The following is a 20368-nucleotide window of genomic DNA, read 5'->3' as shown; positions in this document are numbered from 1 at the left end:
TTATAATTTTAATTAATTAATTGTTTATTAATTTATAAAACTCATACATTAATTAATCTATATATATATATATATATATATATATATATATATATATATATATGTATATTCTTTATATTTTTTAATCATTTGTCATCTTTTTATATTATTTTTAAGACATAAAGGACATGATGAATTGACGTCATCTTTACTTTTCTTTGACTTATCACCGAGAGTTTGTTTAGGTTGAAAACACAAATAAGAGAAAAAATTGTAAGCTTTTATACAATTTTTTTAGGCAAAATTACATATTATTATGATAAAGTTTTTTTAACAAAAATTGAAAATTTTCCAATGACATATAACTACCAAGTCTCTCATACATCCAAGAGACTTATTAGGTTGTGATGATAACTTTAAATACAATTCTTTATTTTTATAGTACTTTAATACTTTATTTTGTTACTCTCTTCTTCATATAACTCAATGTGAGGCTTTGGTGAACACACTAAAAAACCAATTTATCTCCATTAAAAGTATTACATGCTTTACAACAAATATCTAACATGTTACTAACATATTTGCTTGAATTTCTCTTGGCACTAGTGATCTACAAGGAGTCATTGATGGCGACAATAGTTTCTCGTCATCAACCCTTACTGCCTTGTATATTAGATTCATTATTGACAACTTCCACGTCATTGTTGTTGACAACTCATTGATACTCAAGGAGAATTCATCACCTACACCACCTTAAACAAGCCAGATTCAACCACACATACATTAACAAAGTTATAACACAAAAAGAATGATAAAGATAATCTTTATCTAAAGATGCAACATGTAAAGTTGGTTATGGTCAACATGCCTAACCACTCCTCTTCCATACCACATTGGGAATCATACAATAGTAAAATAATCTCTTCAAGTGGAAGCACACACAAATAAGAGCAAAAATTTAAAAGCACTTATACTCTTCTCATGCTGTTTTTTATGGACAAAACTGCAAATCCTTCTTGCACAATTTTTTTAACAAAAATTATAAGCCTTGCAATGACACACAACTACCCAAATCCGTCATGCATCCAAGAGATTTATTGGGTTGTGGTTACAACTCAAAAAAATAACCTCTTTATTTTTATAGTACTTTTTTGTTGTTGTTTTCTTCTTCATATTACTCATTGTGGGACTTTGGTGAATCAATAAATTAGACATTCTTCATTATATTTCTTCTTTTACCATCGTTATCTTCTTTGTCTATTGTGGATTCCATGATAATGACATTAGACCTTTGATGAAAGTTAGAATGTCAGTCTTCGTATACTTTTTCGACTTGGACATGAAACTTCGTTAAGAGATATTTATCTTTTCATTTTGATTATTATTTCATATCCTTTTCATTTGTAGTCAATTCCTCCTTCATCAAATTCAAAGTAAAACATTTATCTTTAATGTGAACTTTGAATACTTCTATGTTGTTAGCATCTTTGATTACACAAAGTTTGTTTTCAAAAGAAACCTTATAACCTTTTTATGATATTTGATGAACATTTAACAAATTTTAAGTAATATTAGGAATATATCAAACATAAAAAAACTAATTTGATGCCTAAATGAATTTTAACAACAATTCTTCTTGTATCTTTTACAACAAATTATTCTTTATTTCAAATTTTTACTTTGGAAATATTTGATCGGTTGAGCTATTTGAAAAGTGCTTCATTGTGAGTCATATGGTTTGTACAACCACTATTTGTAATCCAACCTTTTGTAGATTTGTTGGTTGTAACACATAATGTTGTAAGTACTTCATCCTTTAATTCATCTTCTATAATCTTGACATTTTTTTTAGGATCTTGGGATTTGTATATCTTTTCCAACAAAACAGTAAATAATTTACATTTTTCTCACGTCACTAGAATTTTCTCAATGAGTTTTGAATTTGAAAACTTTTTTCCCAACAATTTTATTTTTATAGCAATGCCTAACCATTTGTTTCAATATATAAAATATATAAGAAATATGTTTATAAAAATAATATTATTTTATTTTATTAATGTATTTTATATATAGAGAGAGCAAAATGTAATAGAAAGTCAAATATTTGCAATATATCAAATTTCTTTGTTCTCATGTTTTATTGTTTGAGATTGCACGATGACACATTCTTGCATTTTTCGTAAAAAACTTGGATGTAATGTCATTGCATCTCCATTTTTTTAAGTTAGTAGATCTTCGTGCTGGTATTTGAATCAGTCTTTTCTCAGTTTCATAAGATTTGATTTGAGTACCTAAATACTTTTCCACAAGCTAAAATAATAGCGACTAAAATTATTTAATTCTTCAAAAGGGATTAACTATTGTAGAAAAATGGTTTAGCCATAAAAACCAAGCATATGCAAGGAGTCATTGATGATGACAATATTTTTTTGTCATCAACCCTTACTGCCTTGTACATTAGATTCATTATAAACAACTTCTACATCATTGTTGCTCACAACTCATTGATACTCAAGGAGAATTTATCACCAACATCACCTTAAACAAGTCAGACTCAACCACACATACACTAACTCCTCTTCCATACCACTACTGGGAATCACACAATAGTAAAAGAATCTCTTCAAGTGGAAGCACACACAAATAAGAGCATAAATTTAAAGACACACATACTCTTCTCATGTAATTTTTTATGGACAAAACTTTAAATTCTTCTTGCACAATTTTTCTAACAAAAATTACAAACCTTGCAATACAACTATCCAAATCCCTCATGCACCCAAGAGATCTATTGGGTTGTGGTTACAACTCAAAAAACAACTATTTATTTTTATAGTACTTTTTTTGTTGTTTTCTTCTTCATATTTTTCATTGTGGAACTTTAGTGAATTAATAAATTTGACATTCTTCATTATATTTCTTCATTTATCATCGTTATCTTCTTTGGCTATTGTGGATTCCAATATCATAACATTTGATCTTTAAAAGTTAGAATATGAATCTTCATATACTTTTTCAACTTGGACATCAAACTTTTTCAATGAATTTTAAATTTGAAAACTTTTTTTCCAACAATTTTATCTTGACAGTAATACCTAAAAATTGTTTTGAATATATGAAATATATAAGAGATGTGTTGTATAAAAATCTTATTATTTTATTGTATAAAAAGTCAAATATTTGAATATATCAATTTTCTTTGTTCTCATGTTTTATTGTTTGAGACTGCACTATGACACATTCATGCATCTGCATTTTCTATAAAAAAAAACTTGAATGTAATGTTATTGCATCTCCATTTTTTTAAGTTACTAGATCTTCATGGTGGTAATTAAATCAGTCTTTTCTCAGTTTTATAAGATTTGATTTGAGCACCTGAATACTTTCCCATAAGCCAAAATAGTAGCGACTAAAACTCTTTAATTCTTTACAAGAGATTAACTATTATGGTTCGGCCACAAAAACCAAGCACGGATCAGAATTTCTCCTTGTAGTAAAATACAAACCGCCCAAATGATCAGTAATGAATGACGAATACAGATACCGAATTACATATGAACCAGTCATAAGGGGTTTTCTCTGTATGTGTCAAAAGTTTTATTCAATCTACAGAATACTCAAGGAAAATTTACTGTTAAACCGAGTTCTTGATACAAGTTAAGACAATGCAGTTCAAAGGAGTACTCATTCTCACCCATCAATTGGCCTGAGAAGAAGCAGTGGAGGTGTCAAAAGATTTCTTTCTGACTAAGAGGCAAGTGATTTTTGAAGGATTGGAATGAGTGTTATCAAGACAACAGACTAAGAAATCAGGCCTGTGAAGGCCAAGGCAAAACCTGTCCTTTCCCAGCACCAATGCAGAGGCATCAAGCAGAACATGCCAGTAGTTCCTATGAGCCTCTGAGACCCAGTGATTAGTCCCATTCACATCTGCTTCATATGCAAATAAGCCTTTCAGGCTAACCTTACACTTCCTTCTAAAATTTTGACTAAGCTGTGACCCTCTTATCCTCAAATTCAGCCAAGTTTTGGGTGCCAGAATCACCTTGGATTCCTTAAAAGAAGCAAATTCCCTGATATAGTCTTCCTCTTCCCTGAGAATTGTCATGTAATAGTTTCCCCTCACAAAAGGGTAGCTCTCCCCCACCAACATCATTGCATCCTTGTAACTTGGAGTGAAGAGAACCAGGTACTCTTCATCAGGCAACCCACAATGCTTCAAAACCTTGTTTTGGGCTTGGATTTCTGGGATTGAAATGAAACTTCCTGGAAAGGAGGATTTTTTTGTGAGAATATCCAGTAATCTTGATGGCTCCAACTGGGTCCTATCCATTTCAGGGAGATTACTACCAAATAAAGGTTCTCTAAAGGTCCCTCTTGGTGACTTTTTCCTGTCATCTGACATAGATTCTGAAGGTTCCTCATTGATAATAAAGCTAGACATGTCTATGCCATTCCCATCCCCTTCAATCAGGCCAGCATATTCAGGGTACTTTGCCAACACATACTGTTCAACATATTCCATTTCTTTCAGTGTTATTGGACCCGACCATCTAATGTCAATATCACGGATCGTTGATATGGCTTCTGCTATGATATGAGGAGGAATCACCACATGTGGTTTCTGTTTTGGTACAAATTATGCCCACTGCTTAATTTTCCATGGAATATATAGCATCATATGTCTGTACCAGAAACAACTAAAGTGAGAGTTTGCTACTTACCTTTATAACCAAACTGTTTGACTTGGGATTCTCTGCTATTAATTTGTGTATAGGTACTACAAAAACATTCTGAATGTCCTTGGCTTCATCTTCTGCCATTTCCTGATAAGTTACCTGACATAAGGTATAGGATTATTCAAGCTTTTGCAATTGAAATAAAATCAACAAGAAACATAAACTGCATAAGCCATGAATGTTGATCACTTTACCCCAGATCCTCCATGATCCTCCCTGTTTGTTCCCATGGCAATATTTTTCACTCCTTAAAGAAGCAAAAGGTAGTAGTTATTTTTCAGTGTGCAAATACCACTTTAGTTTCTTCCCCTAGCAAAATTGGACAACATAAAGTTATAAAGTTAAACTAATTGAAAACCTGTTTAAGGGTAGTGACTAACGAGTCCTAATTAGAATTGGGATACCATGGACAAAAAAGAAGGCAGCTTCAAAATGAAGAATAAGGGAAAAAAATATGAAGAAAAAAGCGTATTTGAAAGGAGGACCTGGTCCAGCGAAACTCACTAATATGACATTTCTTGTTGAAGATGTGAATCTAATGATAAAATATTAAAAAAAGTAAAAGAAAATGATTAAGCCGACAAGGACAATAGCAACCCTCTAGGATAGTAGGTGATGATGAACTTGTGGTGGCATCTCCTATTGCTGTAAGCATGGATTGCAAAGGATTCTCCGTTATAATACTTTTTTATTATGGGTTTGATTAAAATTTCAACCTCGCTTTGATTCTTAGCTCCATCAATTGAGGTAAAGAACACGTTATGAGTGAGAGTTTTAAGGTGAGGCTTTCCAATGGCAACAGCATCACCATCTGTGTTTATTGGTAGAGCAACGTCACAATGGGAATTTTATATTTTCGATGGAAAATGACCATTTCACAATAATGGGAGAATTTCAACAAAACCATGGCCTCATGTCATGTGTGATTCCAAGGAAACTGTGTCAATGAATCTTTTTGCTAAGCATTATATCAGAGTTACTGTTATAATTTTCCTTAATTACTGGGAAAATTGGTTAACTGTTAAGTACTTGAAAGAGACTCTTTAGTAACTTTCTGCTAGACATTAAGATGAAATCCCGGCAAAAAACCTGAACGGAATTGAGTGGGAAAGAAATTTGGTCTGCAACTACAAGCACAATGAGATCAAATTCAACATAAAAGTAAGATTCTAGAGATTATTGTTAACAGTAAAACCATTATCACTTTTTCAACAGTTGTTCACAGTTGATTCTTGTGATGAAACTAACACCTTTGAAAATTGTGCTACTCTGTCTTCATGCTTTGCTAGGAATGAAAGAGCCATTTGACGAGTTGCAAGAAAAAAACGAAAGAAAATCATATGAAAATGTTTTGTTTGGGCAATAAGACAATTTTTTAAAGAGAAATCTCAAATTTCTATTTGCATTTAATACCTCTCCTGTGTCCATCTAAACATTAAAATATTGCTTTCACATTAAATTGAAGATTTTTTATGTGAGTATATTATAATGTATTTGGAAACATGTAAGAAACTACTCAACGGTATTTAACTAATATATGTTTTTGTGAACATGCCTTCAATAAACTTTAATCATTAACATAGTCGAACTCAATAAAAAAAGAGGGCTATAACAATGTAGTTTTGATTTTTTTTTTTAACTTTTTGTGTGCTAAACTAGGATTGAGCTACACTTTTTTTTTAAATTTCATTAAGACTACCATTATTTCATTTGATGAGTTTGGCTAAATCATTTCATTTTTCGTCCTCCAAATAAAAATACCATTTTGCTAATTATTATAAATTTTGTTCTCATCCTACCAAACAGATACTCAAGTAAAAGCAAGCATTTTTTGCTTCTCACGAAACAATGTTTTAATATTAAAGTCATATATCTTCAAAGAATAATGATATTTTTAAAATTTTATTTTATATATAATTTACTTTGTAGAAAGTTATAATAATATGACAATATAAATGTTTAAATTAACAAGATAATTTTAAATATTATATTATTATACTATTATAATAAGGTTATCAAATTATATCCAAAAACAAAGAGTGTCAAAAATATCATTTTTCATCTTCAAACATGCTATTATTTAATATGTAGATTCAAATAATTTTGTTGAATAGACTAGGTTGAGTTTTACATTTCAACCAACTTATATAATTTGACCTATTAACTAAACGTGGGTTGAATTGAATTAGTATTGTTTCTAAACTCTTTAATCTATCAATTTTTTTATTTTTTTTTCTTATACGACATTTAAATTTATGTCATTCATGATATCTCATAAATATTTACTAGTTTTATAATTTTTTCTCTTTTCTTAATTGCATCTTATTATAATTTAGAAAAAACGTTAAGACAAGTAAAATTATTAAATACCCTTTTATAAAAAATTAAGTTAGTAGGAAAACCTAACTCAACTAAAAGAACGAGCTGGGTTAGGATTTTCGTTCCAACGCAAAAAAAGGGCTTCAACCTTATTTCATAGAATCGAGTAGGGTTAACATATTTAACATTTTTAAGACCATATTTGTGAACATATTATACTCAAAAACAACACACTTCCCAACTTACATTAGAAAAAAAATATTAGTTTTAGTTAAACCATCATATTTAGTAATATTTTTATAAATTTAAATTATACACCTTTCTTTTATAATCACAAATTTGCATTCTAAAATTCTACCTAACTTAATAATAGAACTAGGGTGGGAAACTAATAAGACTATAATCTAATAGTTATTTAGAATCTTCACCAAAGGAAAGCCAATAGTGTTATGATTTTGTGATATGAAAAAAAAACACTTGTATAATATTGAATTGAAAATTGAAAGGGAAAATTATTAAAGTATTCCTGGTCTCGCGCTAAATGTTGCGCGCACAATCCACAAAGAACGCTATTTTTGTTTTCCGGCAAAGTAATATGTTATTGTTAGGGGCAATTTCGTCTTCATCGGAAGAGTTTCTCACTTCAGAATATACCAGCAATAATCTTTCTAAATTATTAAGAAAACATAAAAATTTCAACCCCAATATATAAATATTTATGATCTTTATTAAGTCAGACAGAGGTGATTTGGCCGTTTATAGATGCCAACTCCTATGTTTAATATAAGACAAACAAAAAACAAGTGACTGAATTATTGTGTGTAAGTGCATAATTCAATGAATCCGAAGGAAATGTTGAGGCTCCAGACGGGGCTCTTCTATTATTAACTTTTCATTTTTTAATATTTTATTAGTATTATGTTTTTTTTAATAATATTTTAAAAAAATCATCTATGTTATAAGAATCGATAGTTTATCTTAATGACTCACTTAAATCAATATAATACGAATGAGCTCACTTAAATACAATATAAATAAAAAATCTAATAACAGGAAGAATCTTGAATATAAAGTTCATTGTATCGAAAATCTTAATAAGAAACTCCACAAGTTGAGCATTAAGTTTGTAAGTGAAAAATCCAAAATCAGAAAGAGAAGTGTAAATAGGAATCAATCATTGCTCCCCATCACAAACCTCAAATAATTTCATATGAAATGAGAAAAGCTCCTTAGTCATAAGTGCTGAAATTTCAACAGAGACCCCTCACCAACCCGCTAGCCATCTTAAAGCTTACTCAAGATCACCAAACAAGCATCCAAAAAGAAAACATTACCACAAACCAAACTTAAAGGACGCATGTCAGCACCCTAACAAATGATTGAAATGAACTTTCTTTCTAAATGAGACATGTAGCTAAATTTCTAAGCTTAACGCTTAACCTGCAACCCCAACAATTAGGTAGCTAACAGCAGCTGGATGAAAAGAAAGAGGACACTTATAACAGAAGCAAAGCCATCCCTTCCTCCCTACTCAACAATATGAAAAGGACCACCATGAACAGTTATTATCACCAAAATCTCACAACACTATGAGAAGGATGTAATGTAACAGCAGTTTTTTCAAAGGAGAGAGTAAAGGAGCATTCAAAAAAATTAAGATGCCCCCTGATGTACTTCATTTTCGTCCTCTCCTATCACCTCTGGTTCAATTTTCTCCTTCACTCACATCTCGAGCACAAGAAAATCATATTTTCTGTGTTCACAAATACTGGCAAGGAAGGAAAGGGATGAATCTTACCAAAAAGAAACTCATCCCCATCCTTGTTTTGATCCTTTCAATCATATCAGTCCTCAGACTTCTGAGCCTCAATGTCAAGACTTCACCCTTTTCAACTGGGATATCTGCTTTGTTTCCACCTCCTCAACACAATTGTTCTTCTTCACCTTTGTCCACCTGCAACAAAATTGCATCACATACTCCCAACACCACAACCACCCTGACCGAGAAAGAATTCAGAGTTCTTTCAGATCTCGTTGCTCTTAAATCCCCATGCAACCTTCTTATATTTGGATTTCAACCCCAGTACCTCACCCTCTCAAACATGAATGCTGCTGGTAGCACCATCTTTCTTGATGATGACCCTGATAAAATAAGCAAGGTAAGAATAAACTCCAACAACACTGAAATATACAGATTTGAGTCTAACATGCCAACAAAAGCAGGTTACAAACTGCTCAAGCACGCAAGGCAGAACCCGGCTGCATGTGTACCAAATCCTAGACTCCTTCAAAAATCAAAATGCAAGCTTGCATTGAAAAACTTACCATTACAGGTGTATGAAAAGAACTGGGATGTCATGGTGGTAGATGGACCCATTGGGGATTCACCAGAATCACCAGGCAGAATGGGGTCCATTTACACCACTAGTGTACTGGCAAGAGCAGGGAATACTTCAGATGTAATAGTACATGATGTAGATCGTATCATAGAGAAATGGTTTTCATGGGAGTTCTTGTGTGATGAGAATTTGTTGTATTCTAAAGGGAAGTTATGGCATTTCAGAATCAGAGGTCTCTCAAATTCCACAAGATTCTGCCCTGTTGAGGCAGGGATATAGTACTCAATTTTTATTTTTTATTTTTTGTTTTCTGTTACATGTATGATATACAAAACTCACTAATCTATTAACATTTTTCACCCTAAACGTGCCACTGGATAAACAATGTTTCAATTTCAACTCCCTGACTATCTATCATAAATATATACAATCAGTGGCTCAAATGATAATAAATGTGAGGCAGATACAGGTTATCTTAATAATCTTTCAAGTAACTGAAGGTAATTTTCAGTATTTTGCTTACTACGATGGACCATGTTGCCCCGGGGAAAGCAGAAGCATGTTGCAAATCAATCCCATCTAAGATTGTAAACAGAATCCCACGTTGAAAAATCATGCTGGTTGACATAAACTCGAAACGATGAGTCACTGAAAAAAAATTGTGCTGATCAACCATATGAAAGTTTCAACAGCCAAAAAAATTGGAAGGATTCTGCAACTAACGGGCAACACAACGATCATAAGATAGAAAATCCATGAGGCATACAGAGTCATCAACATCACACTCAACCTTCTCTAAGCATAAATGCCATGTTGCCGCTGAATGCATAATTTTGAACCATCAGTACCTTTCTGAAAGCTTTATATTGCTATAGGAATGGAAGCAAAAGCAAAAACAAAAAGAGACAAGGGAAGAGGGATAATTGATGACGAAAAACTGAGAGAGTAATCTCATAGAATTAGTTTTAAAACCTTAGGGTCAAAATCAAACCCACAACTGGATCTGTCGTTTGAACTCGTTGATAGGGGTTTCCTAGACCTTGCTGATCTTGATTTTCTTGAAGAATTAGGTTTTCACTTCTATTCTCAAAGTAGCCGTGTGATTTCCAGCAACTAAAACTCATGTGTTTAGCAATGAAGGAGACATAATAATATATATCTCCAACTCTAATTACTCCTCTGATCACAAGCTAATCTACACTAATAGTCACAGATACTTTAACCAAATAATAATGTAGAAGGCAAATTGGATCGCCCTAATCCTATTCTGCCTGTTTGTAATTAAATCTAAATATTATTAATCACTTGCTATGCAATATATTTACAATTAAAGATAAAGCTGAATAACTGGCAACTGTGTTAGCATTCTACCATCTCAGATTTGATAGACATAATAGAAGAAAACAGAAAACATCAAAGGAAGTAAAAACAGATAGAAAAGTACAAACATACATTTCAAGAAGAAAACTACAATCCTTGATCATGAAAGACGTGCAATTAGATACCTAAAATTTAGGCAAAACTTAAAATCCATTGATCTTTCAGCCAGACCAATCATACAGGTGACATAACATAAAAAATTAACAAAAAGACACAGAGGAAAAGGACCATATGAAGTAACCCACCAAGAAGTGCAGAAACTCGTGCATTCATATTTTGATGATTAACAGATATACACCTTCCCACTATCACAAACACAAACAAAAAAAGACAAAGGAACTCACCGCTTTATTAGTGGGATAAGTGGTAAACTTCCTTTATCGCCTTTGCCACCAAGGAGAGAATGACTTCCATTGTCGATTGAAAACACACTGAACATAAGTGCCAGTTCAAGAATCTTCCATTGTTACCGGATATCTATATTCATGCAAAATTTAACCTTACAAGATCTCTTACCATCTCTTATGGAACTCTTAACAACCCTATTCAAGAATAATAAAACTTCAAGAGAGAAAAAAAAAATATATGCAACAAGATTAGCCGGATAAATTTCAGCTGAAACCATTAAGAAAGGAAATATTGATAGTCTTCAATGTAAGTTGATTAATCTATGATCTTGATTCCATGATTATTATAGAGAAACTCCAATAAAATGTTTCTTAAAATGCAAATCTCAAAATATTTTGAAAGATTTCATATATGTTGAACTTTTAGTTAATTTATATTTAAAAGAATATGAAACATAACGTTGTACGTATTATATTTTTAACCTATTAAGATTACATTTTAACCTGTTAAAATAGCAGAATTTCATTCTTTAAAATTTAAGTGATTTTAATAAACTACAGTAAAGATTTAAACGATTGAATGATTTAGCCCTTAAACTCAGCAAAATAAAAAACATTTTAGTTGATTAAAATTTTTAATCAACTAAAATTAACTTAACATTTAAAAGAAAGTTCTGAAAACTTCTTAAAAGACAATTTAGCAAAAAAACTAATCAAGATCAAGAAATGAAGCTTACAAAATATAAAACATCAAAACTTCAACACAAACACTAGATTAACTATAATATCAACTTTCCAATACATTCATCATCAAATTCAACTAGGATAACTAAACAATGTAAAAAAATACCTAATAAAATTTAAAGTAGCTCAAGATATAAAATATAATCCAACTAAAAAAAACTGTCAAATATTAACCTGCAAAGAAAGTAAATCTTATTTCAAATACCTTCAAATTAAAAATGGTATGAAGAAGTCTGTAACAAAATTCTATTGAAAATCCAAGTCCGAATCTAAGTCTCACGTTAGATGGAAATGAAAAAGTATAGCATTATATGAAGATGAAAGACTCATTAATCCATTGCCTTGAGGTTTTTGGATAGAGAGTGGTGTCAATCATTTATATAGTTGGATTCAAATCTCATTGGTGTTTGTATATCTCGGCAAACCTCCTTCGATAGACCCAGTGAGTTTTCCAAGTTAAATGTTTTCAATTAAGAAAAAGACAAATGAAAAATAACCATTTTCCAAGTTATTTTCCACTATTGAGATTTTTGTTAATTAAAATATAGGTTTAGTCAATTAAATGCATTAGAAAAATTAAAACAGAAGTTAATATGTCTTTTTTAGTAAATTAAAATCAAGGAAGTTGATTAAAACAATGTGAAAATATTTTAGTTGGCTTGGGATCGAGTTCATGTTAGCTAATTCAAATAGCTTTTAGTCAACTAAAATCACTAAATTTGAAATATGATCAAACAAGGCAAGAAAAATGAACTTAAAACATATCCACTAAAATCAGGTTAAATATATTTTTAATCTATAAATTTTGATACAAAATTAGAATTCATCTTTATTTCAAACTTTGATACATTTTAATCTAAATTTTAAAAATGAATAAATGTATTCCTCCTAACCTAGTTGTACTATTTTTTTTACATGTCAAACATGTTTCAAGATTACATTTAAATTATTTATACTATTTTAACACGTTTCAACTCAAATGTCAGTCTTAAACACCGTTTAACAAGCCAAAATAAAATTAACATCATTAGATAAAAAGGACTATGTCTTTTTATTTTTAAAGTTTATAACGAAAATATATTAAAATTTGGGATAAAGATGAATTTTAATTTCGTATTTAAGTATAGATATTAAAAATATATTTAACCTTTCAAATTAAAAGACAGGTCAAAACACAATAAAGTAAAATATACAATTATCAAAACTTGATATAATATCTCAAACAAAATCAAATTAATACGCAACAAAAAAAAAATACAAGTATATCAAGAGAGATTGATGAACTTTACTATATTCTCTAGACTTCAATCAGCCTTGAATAACCAAGAAAGATTGATGACCCTTGAATAGCCATTGTCAAAATATCATATTATCTTCTTGAGTTGCAGAAACACTTATAAAACAAATTTTAAAAGCTGAAGTTCAGTCCCCAAATCATATTGGTTCTTAAATGGTTAATCACTTTCTTGAAAACTTTTTGGAATCCATATATACACATATATCTACCCTTTGACACACCAACTTTTCGCATGTAACAAGCAAGACTAGAAGCAAATTCCTTCTTCAAACAATTTAAATATGTTATAAATGGAGTGTTGAAAGATTTTCTAAAGAAACTTTTATAAAGTTTTTCTTGTTTTTTTTTAAATGTGCCAAATTTCAACTTTACTTATAATATATTATGTAGAGCTAAGAACTATATCAAGATTATTTTTTTTCCATAATAAACTTTGCAAGTGTTTTTTAATCAAATACTGAATTTTTCTTTTCAAAACCTTGTAATTAGGAATAACATCTTGAGAATAGGAAGTAGAATTGCATGAGCCATTATTGTATATCATTTCCAAATTTAGTCAAAACTAATAAGTTTATATGAGACCAGTCCACAATGTCCCATTGAAAAAAAATAAGTAACATGGGGACAAAAAAAATTATACCATGACGATTTAATTAATTTATTCAAAATCTTCAAGTGAGATAATATGAGAAGATAAATCTCACATCAAACAAATATTACTTTAATGCTTGCTTTTCTTATTATAAAAAGATTAAAATTTAGTATAGACTTAAACTTATATAATTGTCAATATGATAAAAGTTAGTTTTATCATTATTTTTAAAATAGTTATTATAAAAATGATATATACTACATTAGATAACTTAAAATTAAATTAAATTATATATATAAAGGTTTAGTAGACGCGAAGAACAGATTGGCCCATGTAAGGTAAGATAGTTATTGTTAATAATGATGTTATATTGGTGAAAATATTTAGAATCTTTATGAATGAGTAATGTTTGTAAGAAAACAGTAATTAGTATTATATATTTCTTGTAATAAACTTTTACATTCATCTAATGAATATAATGAAAGATTGGGCAGATGAAGGAATTGTGAAATAGAGATGATATAGATAGAAAGTAGCTGATATCTGATAATGAATGGGGAAAAGTATAGTATATAATTTGAGGTAAGATTAATAGGGCAAAGTGAAGGAGATGCTTTAAGTTGTTTCTCATGTTCTTCTGCCCCATGCTCCTATTATGTAAGATGAATAATATAAGAAAATGAAGAAATAATAGAATTGCTCATAATGTACGTGGCCGTAACAAGAAGTTGAGTTGATCTCTTTCCTGATGAAATTGGTAATTAAGCATCCGAAGAGCAGATAGTGGCAAAGTCCAATAATGGAATTAAAGGGTGCTCCACAATAACCTCACATGGTGTGACTCTACAAGCGTTTTAGTTTAGCAGGATCAGAACTTTCCTATACTTTCCAAAACTAGCTTCCTTTTTTACCTGATTGGTTAAATGATTGATTCAACAATCTTCCTCATTCCATTCCATATTTTCCTTTTCTTCTTCCTGCCTAGATAGACATGGAAAACGGTTCCCTCATTTTTGGAAATATTTCTCCTTTATGTCAGGAACAACTTTATATCAACTTTGCTCAACCTCAATCTTCACATGACAACATCGACATTCACTATTTTTTTATTTTTTTTTATTATCATTATTATTATGGCTTCCTCTCCTCTTCAAAGTAATTGACAAGCTTGGATTGTAGCAGATTTAATTGCTATATAACCTAACAAGTACCTAGGTAGCTAGATTTTTTCAACTTCCTAGATAGTAGTTAAAGTAGTTCTCAATAATTAAAGCAAATTATTAGTTGCTTGAACTAAAATGTCATATTGCTATAGAAATGCATAGTTATAATGATTATTTACTGGTTTCCTTTATCTCCTTTACTATATATTTGGAGCTGAATCAACCCCAAAACGGAGGTGGATGAATCTCAGTAGTGTATGGAAATTCACTAATAATAAGTACGGGTGTTGTGTACTGTGCACTGCATATCCCTGCAATGCCGATGTAGATTTGGTTGTCCCAGATATTAACAATGAAATAATAAAAGGAGATATCTTCTGTGTATGATGGTTCATGCATGTGTAACCATCGTGTATATGCACACATAATTTTCCCCAATCCAAGCAAAACAGTATCGCTTGACAATTATATGCGGACAACCTGAAAAGACAAATGTTAAGGTTTTGTCATGATGACTAGTTTGATGGATCGGAAAACATGTCCTACATCTTTACCGTGCTATCGACTTTCTGAACGAAATTGATTGATTGTTCTAGCATTTCTATGATTGTAACCAAATAAAATATATAAGACAATGCAACTGTGATTCAGCTGGACATATGTCGGAGTACGGTTTGATCTTCATTCATGACCAAGCTCATCAATGTTTTATCTAAGTTTGGATTCAAAAATTAAGCATTATTGTTTTTCTGTGGTTCATATTGTAGTTTTTGCCCCCGTTCCAAATTTCAAAAAGAACCTAGAATGACCCAAGTTTTCCTCGTGGACAAGGAGACTATGATTATTTTGTTTGAGAAATACCGTTTTGATTATATATCCCATCATTTTCCGATGATTTTCAATTTTCAAAGGAAAAATATACTCATAATTGAGGCTGTTGCGCAATTTGCTGCAAACAAACATCTGATTTTGATGATAATAACTTACGGGTGATACTATCCTAAAATATGGAATCAAATAATGCTGATTTCAGTACCCTAAAGCAGAAAAGAAGCCATTTGTTAAATCAAACATCCAGAAAGATGCAGAACAATTAAGGTTGTGACATAATCACCATTTACATAATTTTTTGCACTCTCTTATTTGAAAAATAAGTAATAGCAAAATTAGGAAGTATGTTTAATCTTTTTATTATTTTGAAGAAAAAAATGACATAAAATAATATGAGATGAAAATAGCGTATAAAAGGGACACGGAGGCAGTAACTTACTTTTGAAGCTTGTCGTGCAATAGTGGGTAACAAAGACCCCTAGTAGTTAGTAAGGCAATTCATGAACCCATAATATCTAGATTATTACTGAATAAAATAAAATCATATTCGGAATAAATGGAAGACTAGATACAAATTTGACTTATGAGGATTGCGACTTCATGCCTTCCCTAACGTTTCTCAAACGTACTTTTCGCAAAGTCTATGATTTGCGCCCACTGGATACTTTTTCAGTTCATAATAGAATCAAAGTGGCTACTGTATTATTGTGTCACACCCTTGACCCTTTTCACTGTACGTATCTGAGTGTTATATTATTTAGATCAGAGGTTGCTTGACAATTGCAGACTACGATAATTGACTCTCTTGCTTTATTACTTGCTGCAAAAGTTGAACTCGAGAATTGGATTTCGGGATTATACAAAATTTCATAAGATAAAAAATTCTAGTGTTTCTTTCCTTACTTTCCCTAATCTAAGACCCTTTTTTTCGTACAGAAAAAAAAGGTGTTGCCGACATATCAAGCTAATTCCAGTCTTGCAACATCTTCGAAAAGGAGGACTACTGTTCACTGTTCTGATTGATGCTTTTAGTCAGTAATCCGATCCAAAATAGACAGGGATAGTGGGTGATATGCAAAAGTTAAGAAGTTGAATACAAGTGGATACAGCTATCTAGTCTTTGTGATTGGTGGTATACTATGCTTTTTGTTCCGATTCATTTGTTCTATCGTCATCCAAGTTCCCAACTTGGGTCTTGTCTCACCAAGTTTATCACCACTCCGTTATTCGCGATCAGTTTCAGCACTGTATGTTTTATATAATAATTAATTAAGCATATCGAAACACAGATATTAACATATATAGAATGTAGTTAATTTTGCTTGAAAGGGCAATAGCAATACAATAGTAACGCACTGGTGAATAAGATAGAATGGACAGCAATGTAATGATTTAGAGGGAAGATCGCCCTTCTTAGACAATAATATTAGTTTTTGTGCATTCAAGAGCAGAAACACACAAGTTGTGGTAATATATCTGGGTTGCAATCCTCGAGATGTGTAATAAGAGCAATAATTATATAACAGACGTTTATGAAAAGTTGAAAACTAAAGGTTCGGCACTGGTTACCACCACGCTGGTTCATTTCTGGACTGTGATTTATCCTTTTAACTGAAAAGGGTAAAAGAAACAGATTCGCAGAAATAATTTAAGGAAACAGGATTGGGTGCTCAGTCTTGAATCTCCGTCCTCTCACGGGACCTCACTCGCGTACGTAAGTATTAATTGTGCTGTCTGTTCACCGCCAAACACATGTATGTATCTTGGAAATAAAAACATGGAATGAAATTAACGATATACAGAGGAAACACACGCATGTAGTTAAGTGTTATTGTGAGGAAGGGGAAAACGGTTAATTCATTAAGGGGAGTGTTATTGTGGTTGGTTTGTTAGAGAAACAGAAAACAGAAACAGAGGCAAAAGAAAGCGATCATGGAAGGTAGTGGTGTTTGTGGGATCAAGCGGGCCTGAACCTTTGCCTACAGGAATGGCAAGTGATCTCCATGCACGTCGAATCCACCTGTCTGGTCGCGCGTTCCTTGATCCTCTCAGCTCGCTCTACCTCCTCCCTCGCACGCTCCCACATTTGCCGCGCACGTGCGAACTCCGTCTGCGCCATCTCCATCTCGCGCCGCGTCAGTTCCCGCATACGCTCCGCGTACGCTTTCTCCAACGCCGCCAGCCGGATTTGCTCCGCGGCCTGCCACTTCAGCGCATCCACGCCGTCGCACATCAGCATCGCCGCCGGCGGACGCACGCTGATCGACAGCTGCAGGTCCAGCGACGGGGCGCCACCGCAGTCTGTGGTGGAGGAGGAGGACACCGCCGAGCGCAGGCGGAGGAGAGAGGAATCGGAGCGCGACGGTGGGAGAAGGTCGAGTTCTCTGTTAACTTCGTCTTCCATTAGAGAAGGAACGAGTTACGGTTACAAGAGAAGGAGGAAGGAAACTGTTTTTGATCGTGTAGTGATGAAAGAACGAGTTAAGACTGAATTCCCGTAGCGGGAGCTATATATAAACAACTTCACCACTTTAAATTACCACTTCACCCTTCCCAATACTCAAAATTCTCAATCTTTCTATTTCTATTTTAGTATAACCAAAACTGTTATCATACAATAATTACATATTCATTTTAGAAGAATACTTTGTAACTTTTTTGGTCGTTTTATTAGAGACTTTTTTTTTTATATAGGATATAATTATCACTGAACATATATTAAGACTATTTCAATCATAAATCTACCTATATATTTAATATTAAAATTTAATATATTAATTAAGTTAAAACTGTTAACACTAATTAATTATCACGATAACAAAATATCATGTAGTATAAGTACTATTCGGTATATTATTGATCAAATTAACATGACTGATCATTCAGATAATGAGAAGATCGGTCAGCCAAGGTTAGAGTCAATTAATCTTCTAAATAATTTAAACAAATCAATAATCATATATAAAAGGATTTAGACTTTATTAAACCGACTTTATTCAAAAGTTTATAAAAAAAAACTATAAATATAAAATATAATGGTTTTGATTTTTATTGTATACTTATTATAATATTAACTACTTAATCAATTAGACTTACTTTAATATTATAACACTTTTAACTGATATTTTCAATAGATTAGAAAACAGTTTACTCAAACCCAAAAAATTAACATTGAAATGAGTGACCAGAATATTGAATATTGCTTAAACGCAAACTCAATTCCACATCCAAATCATATATCAATTTATGAAAAATGTGTGTAACAACATAAATAATCCGTCAGCAAAACTATATCTATTTTTTCTATCTTCTATACAAATTACTTATTTGTGTTTATTATAGAATTACATTAATTTAAAAGTCAACTTCAGAAAACATTTGATTGGTAGGTTATTCTGCCGTTAATTAATCATATAATATTTATGAGCTTGATAATTGAGTTATATACGAAATTTCAGTTGAAGCATACACAAGTAGCACTGTTTTAATTTTGAAGGTCGTAATTATTTGTTTTATGACTGTATTTGTCAAATCTTTTTATTTAATTTAAAGGAAAAAAGGTATCTGATTGAGGTAATTTAAAAAGAATAAATAATTGATTTTATAAAAAGGAAGAAAGGAGAAAATGAGGCAGTAATTAAGATGATTTATTTGAGTCTGTTTTTGTACATTGATGGTAAAAATAAGAAACGAGGAGGAGAAAAGAGTAATTGAGGAAGAAGGTGGGGACGGGGTTTTGAAGGGTGGGAAAATCCGTTATGAGACTGAGGAAAGGGAGGGAAAATAACGGATGACGTTATTGGGATGAGAGGGACCCTGGGTTTGAGAATTGAGATGGTGAAAAGGTTGTTTGGTATCTTTTTTATTTTATTAATATTCTAATTTTTATTAATATTGACTTTTTTCTTTTGCAGGAGAGGAGATGAGCATGGCGTATACGAATGTGGGTGTGTAATAATTACAGTCGCACGTGCGCGCCCATGGACAAAATAGAGAAAATTCATGCCCTAATATAATACTATCGATTTAATGTTGCATTTTAAAGGTGGAGAGATAAATACGAAAATATAATAAATAAATAAAATTTGAATTGAAGAAAAAGTGATGAAATTTTTCTCGAGTTATTTTTCTTTCTTTTTTCTTCCGGTACATATTCTATTTTGGTTAACATTTCATTAGTATAAGCTTTTTATAAAGCACGTTTATATTATTTAATAACTTATTAATTTAATGAAATGTTAAAAATAATAAATAATGTATATTAAATTAACATAATTTTTATTTTAAACATATATGAAAAATAAATTTAGGAGATAATATTATTTTTTACTATTTCATACTTATTATTAAGGTTAATGAAATAAGCAGGGTAGTGCCTGGGATATCCTCTCATTGTTTAAATCACAGGATTAAATATTTTTTAATTTGTTAATTTTGCTTAAATCTAGTTTTAATCCTTTTATATTTAAAAGGTGTTATTTAGAACAATTTACTTGCAAGCATATATATATATATATATATATATATATATATATATATATATATATTGATTCTTTTTTCTGCAACAATTACTTAATAAGTGTCAAAAAGTATGGAGTGAAAGTGAGCTATTATAAATATCAGTCATTTTCATTGAAA

General features: G+C 31.2%; 3 protein-coding genes across 8 annotated transcripts; 1 reads left to right on the top strand and 2 right to left on the bottom strand.

Annotated features, from left to right (window-relative positions):
- Positions 1-3369: 3369 nt before the first annotated feature.
- Positions 3370-5527, bottom strand: LOC108339200 (uncharacterized). 6 transcript variants are annotated; one of them, XM_017576340.2, is made up of 4 exons: positions 5316-5527; positions 4913-5027; positions 4704-4817; positions 3370-4603 (listed from the first exon to the last, which is right to left on the bottom strand). In XM_017576340.2, exons 2-4 carry the CDS (start codon positions 4946-4948, stop codon positions 3677-3679), a joined length of 1077 nt encoding a protein of 358 aa, XP_017431829.1. In that variant the 5' UTR covers positions 4949-5027; positions 5316-5527; the 3' UTR covers positions 3370-3676. The 6 variants fall into 6 exon arrangements, with proteins under 6 accessions (XP_017431829.1, XP_052726863.1, XP_052726871.1 ...); XM_052870903.1 differs by lacking the exon at positions 5316-5527 and adding an exon at positions 5223-5247; XM_052870911.1 differs by lacking the exon at positions 5316-5527 and adding an exon at positions 5077-5216 and having other exon boundaries at positions 4913-4965.
- Positions 5528-8695: 3168 nt separating this feature from the next.
- On the top strand, positions 8696-9655 carry LOC108336637 (glucuronoxylan 4-O-methyltransferase 2). The gene has a single exon (XM_017573112.2). The coding sequence runs from the start codon at positions 8696-8698 to the stop codon at positions 9653-9655; it is 960 nt and encodes a 319-aa protein (XP_017428601.1).
- A 7485-nt stretch (positions 9656-17140) lies between these two features.
- On the bottom strand, positions 17141-18197 carry LOC108340281 (zinc finger protein SHOOT GRAVITROPISM 5). The gene has a single exon (XM_017577547.2). The coding sequence runs from the start codon at positions 18132-18134 to the stop codon at positions 17688-17690; it is 447 nt and encodes a 148-aa protein (XP_017433036.1). The 5' UTR covers positions 18135-18197; the 3' UTR covers positions 17141-17687.
- Between the last annotated feature and the right edge of the window lie 2171 nt (positions 18198-20368).

This window comes from Vigna angularis, chromosome 1 (genome assembly GCF_016808095.1).
Source record: "Vigna angularis cultivar LongXiaoDou No.4 chromosome 1, ASM1680809v1, whole genome shotgun sequence".
Classification (NCBI taxonomy): domain Eukaryota; kingdom Viridiplantae; phylum Streptophyta; class Magnoliopsida; order Fabales; family Fabaceae; genus Vigna; species Vigna angularis.
This window is presented reverse-complemented; position numbering and strand designations above follow the sequence as displayed.

What these genes read in the sequence shown, in the direction of transcription:
- LOC108339200 (XM_017576340.2), bottom strand. Translation starts at nt 4,948, where the DNA reads ATGGGAACAAACAGGGAGGATCATGGAGGATCTGGG. An exon ending in AGGATCATGGAGGATCTGGG is followed by an intron (nt 4,818 to 4,912) that starts GTAAAGTGATCA and finishes ACCTTATGTCAG; the next exon opens with GTAACTTATCAGGAAATGGC. An exon ending in CAAACAGTTTGGTTATAAAG is followed by an intron (nt 4,604 to 4,703) that starts GTAAGTAGCAAA and finishes GTACCAAAACAG; the next exon opens with AAACCACATGTGGTGATTCC.
- LOC108336637 (XM_017573112.2), top strand. Translation starts at nt 8,696, where the DNA reads ATGCCCCCTGATGTACTTCATTTTCGTCCTCTCCTATCACCTCTGGTT.
- LOC108340281 (XM_017577547.2), bottom strand. Translation starts at nt 18,134, where the DNA reads ATGGAAGACGAAGTTAACAGAGAACTCGACCTTCTCCCACCGTCGCGC.